The 8,599-nt window shown below is 53.6% G+C and overlaps 1 protein-coding gene across 2 annotated transcripts; it reads right to left on the reverse strand.

The window, feature by feature from the left end:
• Positions 1 to 332: 332 nt before the first annotated feature.
• Positions 333 to 6,891, reverse strand: LOC120387079 (C-C motif chemokine 4-like). Of its 2 annotated transcripts, none has more exons than XM_039507252.1 (3): positions 5,849 to 5,899; positions 2,492 to 2,606; positions 333 to 596 (listed from the first exon to the last, which is right to left on the reverse strand). In XM_039507252.1, exons 1-3 carry the CDS (start codon positions 5,868 to 5,870, stop codon positions 500 to 502), a joined length of 234 nt encoding a protein of 77 aa, XP_039363186.1. In that variant the 5' UTR covers positions 5,871 to 5,899; the 3' UTR covers positions 333 to 499. The 2 variants fall into 2 exon arrangements, with proteins under 2 accessions (XP_039363186.1, XP_039363185.1); XM_039507251.1 differs by lacking the exon at positions 5,849 to 5,899 and adding an exon at positions 6,687 to 6,891 and having other exon boundaries at positions 337 to 596.
• Between the last annotated feature and the right edge of the window lie 1,708 nt (positions 6,892 to 8,599).

Consider the following 8,599-nt stretch of genomic DNA (forward strand, 5'->3'; position numbering starts at 1 on the left):
AAAACGGAGCTCATTTCTAGTTCAGGCCCATCTTTTTTAAAAAGAACTTTAGGTAGAGTTAACATACATCCGTATTTTCTCGGACATGTCAGGCATTTTGGTTCTTAAATCGCCATCCGGGAGGAAAATACGGCCATATGGTAACCCTATTGGTACAAAAAATACATACTGTGGTACATCCCTTAAATCAGAACTTTTTAATAGGGAACCAGCTGCTGAGAAATGAAAGGCTTTTTTTTTTTTTACATTTTTTTTTTTTTTTTAGTCATCCCTGCCGGGGCCCTGCCGAAAATGTTTGAATTGGGCCCCGCACGTCTTAAAGCCGGCCCTGTGAACCAGCATTCAGCACAGCAGAGGGTGATTATATAATTGCAGATGCGAGACAGGAACATGCTTGATAGATGAAGCTTAAAGCGGATTCCCTTGTGCCACGAGACATGTGCGCAGCAAGCGAGCTGCGCCTGCGGCCGGGAGCTCCTGGCTGGTCTCCCAGTGGCCCTCAGGCTTTACTAGCCGAGCTGAGAAATGTCTGGTATTCTTTCACCCAGGGCGTGTCAGGCTTGGCGCAGATCTCCCGGCCTTCTTTCATTTTGAATCTACGAAGGAAAACAGTGAATCAGCCAGGAGACGGCAATGGTGGGGTGAGGGTACGAAACCCAGGGGTGAAACCCTGGCCAAAGTGGCCCCCAGAGCAGGATGTGGGTGCAATGGTTCAGCACTGCTATCCTGTTCAGGGGGATCCCAGACAGCCCAGCTGGAGTACAGAACTGTGAGGGCCCAGCCAGGTTACAAGGTCAGTGACAGGGACATGAGTGCAAGCTGTTAACTCCTTCCCACCCTGGCAGTCTGTCCCCCGTCCCCCAACTCCCTCGTCCACCCCATGATTAAAATATGACCACGTAGATCACTGCTGCTACAACTGTTCTAGAATTGCAACAAATCGTATATGAGGTATGTCATGTAAGGTGTCAATGGAAAAGTTACAATTCACTAAATATGATTATCCCTGTTTGTATGCATGTATCATGTTTGTAGCTGAACTTATGAATATTGACTATGTACCAGAATTCAAATTTGTTTGCTCCTGGGGTAACACCCACAAGGTAATTTACATCCCGTCTGGTCAGCACATTGTGAATGGACCATTCAAGTAGATGGCTCTTTAATGAACACAATGGGCCACAGAAGAAGTTTATTCCCGCCGGATGGGCCTTCCCATGGACATTTTAGCCATCGAAGGGCATGTGGCAAGCCCATGTGACTCTGGACTCCATCTTGTGCCTGTACTTTCCCACAGAGTAAGACTGAGAGCTGCCCCTCCCCATGGGAGAAGATATACAAAGCCGTGGAAGCATCTCCATTTTGCCTCTTTCCTGCTCCGATCTCTGGACTATGGACTTACACTAAAAGGAGCGTCCAATCAATGGATCAAGGACCTGCCCATCGTTTGGAAGTTACTCGAGACTGAACAAGCCAGCAGTGTGACATCACTGCTACAAACCCGATACAAGAACTCTGCAACGTTTGTGCATATTTCATTCCTTTGACCGTTTTAACTCTCACTTCGTTCTTTTCTCTTATAAATAAACCTTTGGATATTAGATACTAACAGAGTGGCAACTGCATGATTATTGGGTAAAATCTGAGTTATATCTTGGCCCGAGTGTGTGGCTGAACTCTTGGGATTAAAAGAAGCCTTTGGTTGATGAAACTGGTTTTAAATAACCACTCATCATTAAGTATCAGAGGGGTGCCCCTGTTAGTCTGTATCCACAAAAACAAAGAGGAGGCCGGTGGCCCTTTGGGCTTGAATAGGGACTGGGAGTGGCTGGCTTGCTACAAAAGCAATTTCCCCTCTCTTGGTATTGACACCTCCTCGTCAGTTATTGGGAGTGGATCACATCCACCCTGATTGAATTGGCCCTGTCAGCACTGGTTCTCCACTTGTGAGGTAACTCCCTTCTCTTCACGTGTCAGTATATTTATACCTGCCTCTGTAACTTTCACTCCATGCATCTGAAGAAGTGGGGTTTCTACCCACGAAAGCTTATGCCCAAATAAATCTGTTAGTCTTTAAGGTGCCACCGGACTATTTATCATTAAGTCTAGTGTCTGGGTGGTGCTGACATCCACGGCTCAGTGCTGGTGAAACATCCTGGGGTGCCCAAAGACATGGCACCACTTAATCCAGACCTGTTTTATGGTCCTTCCTGCACCAGGTGGCCCCAGGCAGCAGCAGGAAAGGCCAGGGACGTTCAGCTACAGGGAGTCCCAGCATCTGGAAGGAGCCCTCGTCTGTGCAGCTGCATCAGCCGGCTCTGATGCTAGCTCATGGCATCGATCCTCTCCCCTGTCACCTCCCTTTGTTGTTACCTGGTTCCCTGCTATCTAATCCCCTCCTCCCCCCTCTGCCTCAGTCCCCTGCCCACCCACCCACCCTCTCTCTGTCCCCGCCGGTGTTCCCAGGGGCCCTGCGCTGGAGGATACTCACATCACGGCTGCCTGAGGGCACATTGGGCTGGTGTGGTAACAGCTGACTGTGTTGTCTCTCTTGAGCTTCCTTGTCTGGAATTTGAAGCAGCACTTCTCCGGCACAACAGAGCCTCCTAACAGAACAGGAAAGCTCCATGGATGAGGGTGACCCCAGCCAGATGGGACCCTTCCCCCCCGCCCCCTCTCTGGGACCCTTCCCCAAACCCAGGGCAGAGGAGGAGAGCTGGACTGGGTCAGCCCTAGAGCATGTGGCCCCACCCCCGCCTGGGCCTTTGGACATCGCACACAATTGGGACCCCCCACACACACACACTGCGCACCAGGGTAAGGGCCTAGCACAGTCCTGCCCTTTCAGTGCATTGCACTACATGATGTCACCAGGACTCTATATCCTCTTCCAATAGTTTGATCCCTGTGGGCCCGGCCGGGCCTTCCTCACTCATGTGAGCAGCTAATGGAGCCCATGGAGGCTGCCTGGGGGGATCCTGAGGAAGCGTGGCCCAGATGGTGGCAGTATCTCAGTAATAAGCTCTGGTGTCTTTGCCCAGCCTGACTCTGCACTCACTGATCTGGGTGTGAATCCAGAGTCACTCCCGTTAGCTCAGTGGATTCTGGTGTGAATCCAGAGTCACTCCAGTTAGCTCAGTGGGTTCTGGTATGAACCCAGAGTCACTCCAGTTAGCTCAGTGGATTCTGGTGTGAATCGAGAGTTACTCCAGGTAGCTCTGTCAGCGTGTTAGGCTGAAAGGGCTTGCTACTGCTGTGGGGAATCAGGAGTGACCCCCCACGGATGCATCCGAGTGACATCAACGTACGTGAGAGGGAGATCCGGCCCAATAGGCACACAGGCAAACTCGTCGCTGTGCCAGTGCTAGGGGCACAGGGCCTGAGGGGAGCTGGCGTGGGTCTGCCTCATGCCAGGGCTGAGGGGCGGGTGCAGACTAGGGCAGCCAATTTGCATAGCCTGAAAATAGGCCCCAGGGGCTTGTGGCAAGAAATTGATCTAGTCACTTGACTTCTTCTATCTTCATACACTATCAGGGTTGGAAGGGACCTCAGGAGATCATCTAGTCCAACCCCCTGCTCAAAGCAGGACCAATCCACAACTAAATCATCCCAGCCAGGGCTTTGTCAAGCCGGGCCTTAAAAACCTCTAAGGAAGGAGATTACACCACCTCCCCAGGGAACCCATTCCAGTGCTTCACCACCCTCCTAGTGAACTAATTTTTCACAATATCTAACCTAAACCTCTCCCACTGCAACTTGAGACCATTGCTCCTTATTCTGTCATCTGCTATCACTGAGAACAGTCTAGATCCATCCTCTTTGGAACCCCCTTTCAGGTAGTTGAAAGCACCTATCAAATCCCTTCTCATTCTTCTCTTCTGCAGACTAAACGATCCCAGTTCCCTCAGCTTCTACTCATAAGTCATGTGCTCCAGCCCCCTAATCATTTTTGTTGCCCTCCACTGGACTATCCCCAATTTTTCCACATCCTTCCTGTATTGTGGGGCCCAAAACTGGACACAGTACTCCAGATGAGGCCTCACCAATGTCGAATAGAAGGGAATGATCACGTCCCTCGATCTGCTGCCAATGCTCCTACTTATACAGACCAAAATGCCATTAGCTTTCTTGGCAACAAGGGCTCACTGCTGACTCATATCCAGCTTCTCGTCCACTGTAACCCCTAGGTCCTTTTCTGCAGAACTGCTGCCCAGCCATTCGGTCCCTAGTCTGTAGCAGTGCATGGGATTCTTCCGTCCTAAGTGCAGGACTCTGCACTTGTCCTTGTTGAACCTCATCAGGTTTCTTTTGGCCCAGTTCTCTAATTTGTCTAGGTCCCTCTGTATCCTATCCCTACCCTCCAGCATATCTACCATTCCTCCCAGTTTAGTGTCATCTGCAAACTTGCTGGGGGTGCAGTCCCCGCCATCGTCCAGAACATTAATGAAGATGTTGAACAAAACCGGCCCCAGAACCGACCCTTGGGGCAACCCACTTGATACCGGCTGCCAACTAGACATGGAGCCACTGATCACTACCCGTTGAGCCTGATGACCTGTTGAGTGCCAATGGCAACCTGCATGGAACCCGGAGAGAGGAGCACAGGTGCAGGAGGGAAGAGTTTGGAGGAGACACCAGGAGCTCAGTCTGTGTGCCTATGGCTGGAATGCCCAGGGTTGGCTCTAGGTATTTTGCCACCCCAAGCAAAAAAAATGTTGGCTGCCCCCCATCCCACCTCTGGGCTCCTCGTCACACCCCCCTGTTGCCCCAGCCCTGCGCTCTCCCCCCACCACCCGCACCCTCCTTCCACCGCAGTCCTGGGTCACTGGTAACTCGCTCCCAGGGCAGGTCATTCAGCAGGAATTTTGGATGTGCACAGAACACTGACAGGATTGGTTCCCATATGGTTACAGAGCTGCAGTAAAGTGAACAATTTTCAGCTGGTGTGATTGGAGGATATCTGGATGCATATTATAAGACTCTCCTCCATAAATGAGAAAAAGTTGAGGTGCCTTTATTATTCTTTTGTTCCACTCTTTCTTTCTATGGGGAATTTACCAATGCGATATCACTGTCTTCCTTTTAAACAAGCAAACAAAAAAAAAGGCAATGGCTGTTGAAAATAGCAATTCCAATCCTAATAACCACTGGGAAGCATTTCTTGCTCAATTTTATCCTACTTTTTCTACAGCAAGTTACAGTGGATCAGTATATTTGATTTGGGAGAAATGAAGTAACAGCTGCCCAAACTGAGCTGGAGCACTCCTGAATTTCGAGGTGTTCAAATCTGGAAGGCAGGTGCTGGGGTGGGGGGGGGGCTTTGGGCTCCATGGCGGAGCACGGCAGGATGTATGCAGCAGCGTGTCTGGAGCTGCACGGAGCCAGACACGCAGGTCTGAGTGGCACGGTAAGGGGGCTGGGGGTTGGAGAAGGAGTAGGGGATTCCAGGGGGGCAGTCAAGGGACAGGGGGCGTTGGGTGGGGTGGAGGTTCGGGCGGGCAGTCAGCGGCAGGGAGAGGGGGGGTTAGATGGGTCAGGGGTTCGGGGAGGCAGTCAGAGGACAAGGAGGCTCTGCGGTTGGATAGGCATGGGAGTCCCAAGTTAGGGGGGGTCTCAGGAGGGGGCAGTCAGGGGACAAGGAGAAGAGAGGCTTAGATAGGGGATGGGATCCCAAGGGGCAGTTAGGGGCAGGTGTCCCAGGAGGGGGCAATCAGGGAGCGGGGGGAGTTGGATGGATTGGGGTTTCTGTGGGGGGGCAGTCGGAGGGAGTGGATGGTGGCAGGGCGCGGCTACCCTCCCTCCCCGTGGAGTGTCCTATTTTTTGAATGTTAAAATATGGTATAACTACCTTTCACAGTGCAGCTCTCCATTCACAGCAAGCTGCAGCATGAGGTCCCACCCCTTCCTTTCCTGTTGGTAGTGGCCAAGGGAATGCTGGGAAATGTAGTTCTTTCCCTGCTTCAGGGCTGGCTCTCTAGGCAGGGAGCTCACCAAGGAACTACAGCTCCCAGAGCCCCCTGTTGGTTCTCAGCTCCCATGCTGGATCCCTGCTGCCCCTGCAAATGGGCTGCCCCAAGCAGGTGCTTGCTTTGCTGGTGCCTAGAGCTGCCCCTGGGAATGCCAGCTGCACTTGCAGCAGGTCCGTAAATAGGTCTTGTAATAAAGAGTCAGTTTAGTTTTACAAGCGTGGAATTCTCTCATGCTGTTCCCCAGTGCACGGTGCATGAAACAGCGCCTCAAGAGCATTTAAACCCCACAAGGCCTGCTTTTCCCCTGTTGTAACTGATCCCCAGGCAGAGCGCAGGTATAGAATAACCAGAATAACCACCAGAATAACATGGCCACTGCTTGCCCTGGTTGCAGAGATGGGATGCCACCCAAGGTGCCCGTCAGCAGGAAGCCAGGCGCCATATTCATTATGCCACCGCGATACAGGGACCACCACTTGAGCCTGATTGGCTGCTCACTACACCTGCGTCATGCCCTGGCAGCTCCATTGGAATCACTCCAGCTAGACACCCAAGTGAGAGCGGGCCCAGGCCCTACGTCTGTTGTGTCTCTGTGAGGCCTGCCCTCCGCACCCCAGCGATGCCCTGGGACCTCCCCACATCTGACCCTGCACTGAGATCCTGCGGTGCTCCCTGACCCAGCTCCCATCTCCCCATGGAGGGGGCACCTGTACTCACTCTGAGCCAGGCTCTGGCAGCAGAACGAAGCCAGCAGGAGAAGCGCGCAGACAAGCCCGGCTGCCTTTGCCATGGTGAGACGGAGGAGAGTCCTGCTGGGGCCGGTGACCAGGAGTCAGCTGCAGAGAAGTCTTCTGGCAGGATCTGCCTCCCCGGGCTGCTTTTATAGGGCTGTCTGCCTGAGGATGACACTTGGCTTCAGGAAGCAGGGGAGGGGGGGAACCCAGCAAATTTCCACGGTTTGGCCGAGCTCCCAGAGAGCCGGGCATGGGAGGAATTGTCCTTGTGCCAAAAGGGGATGGGGATTTACCTGACGCCTGCAATCGTCATCGGTCACCTAGGACATGCAGCGGCTGGGCGTGCCACCCCCGGAGCCAGTGAAGCACAGCTCAATATAGCTCCGGGGGAAGGTGACAGAGACATGTCTAGCACCCAGGGTCCAGAGTGGGAGGCTGTGTGCTCCAATGGCCGGGGACGAGGAGGCCGGAGCCCTGGGTGCTGCTCCTGGCCCTGCTGCTAACCTGTTGTGTCACCGTGGGCGAGCTGCTTCCTCTTCCACCCCGTCTCTGTCTGGTTTCTGTCTGTGACGGATCTGCTCGGCAGGGGACTACCGCTCGCAGCAGCCTCCTTCCCACTGCACCGGGCCGTCCCCAGCCCAGAAAAGGGGAAAGGTCCAAGCCGGACGGTGGCCAGGCCCAGAGAAGCCCGGGGACTGTGGGAGCAGGCTGGGAGTGCCAGGTGATACAGCTGGGGGGCAGGGCTGTGTGAGGTGTGGACGGGAGCAGCTGTGGCTGGGCGGGGAGCCAGGGCCGAGGGGCCCCAATGAGAGACACTAGCTGAGCCTGGCTTGGAACGCCACAGGCGTTGATTTGCTCGAATGGAGGCTGGGCTGGAGCGGGCACGCTGAGAACGAGGCCTGCAGAGCTCTGGCTCTCGTCTGGACACGCCAGGGGCCCGAATGGGAGCCGCTGTTGCTCACACTGAACTGTGAATGTTTAAGTCTCTGTGCCTCTGAGCACCCTTCCCTTTCCTACCAGCCTCGTAACTACCTTCCCCAGTGCCAGGTGGTTGCGTGGTTACCGGGACCCACCAGGGCTAATGCCTACAAGGCCCAGCTGCTGAAGCAGTTATAGTGCTTGCCTCTGAGACATGGCACACCGGGCACGCTACAGGCGCCCTAGGGGCTTGAGATACAGAGTAACCCCAATAATCACACTTAGACTGTGATCTCCTAAGGGCAGGGTTGTTGGTTACTCCGTGTCTGTGCAGCACCGAGCGCCTGGAGGCCCTGTAGTTCGTGGGGCCTCTTGGTGTTACATAATAATTATCTGGCCACTGCTCCATTGGCTCCGGTCTCCTTTCTCCAGCAGTGGCCAATGCCTGAGGTTTTAGACAAAGCAGCCCCACCTCGCCCATACCGCACCTGGGCAAGTGGGCAGTGTTCGGCCACCGGGGAGCCTGGGAAGTGGGAATTCCTTCCTTCCATTGGTCTGACCCAGTATGACCGTTCTTATGTACTTATGAAGCAACCCTCGTGTCAATTTACTTCCTTGGAGAAGGATACCAGGATGTTTCTCTGCACCGCCACATAGATCAGAAGAGGCCTTTGATGTTCACCTGGAAATAGGGTTCCCTCCTCCCATTGTTTAGCCCTTCCTGTTAATTTCCTTCTGAAGTCTCCACAAGCCCTTTGTTGTCAGATGTTCAGCTGCGTGCGTGTGTTCTCACTACGTGCTGCACTGGCTCTGGCTAGACAGTCCATACAGCAGGCTCCGGTCAAACTGCCCCATAAAACCATAAGACTTGGCTTAGTAGCAAAGGCACCTGGCCAGGTTTACTGTCGGCGAAGCCCGGTGATAGCACCTGGTAGACTCTACAACGATACTAAGACATGGATGCCCGTGACAATGGAC

This window comes from Mauremys reevesii, linkage group 20 (genome assembly GCF_016161935.1).
Source record: "Mauremys reevesii isolate NIE-2019 linkage group 20, ASM1616193v1, whole genome shotgun sequence".
In the NCBI taxonomy this organism is placed as follows: Eukaryota; Metazoa; Chordata; order Testudines; family Geoemydidae; genus Mauremys; species Mauremys reevesii.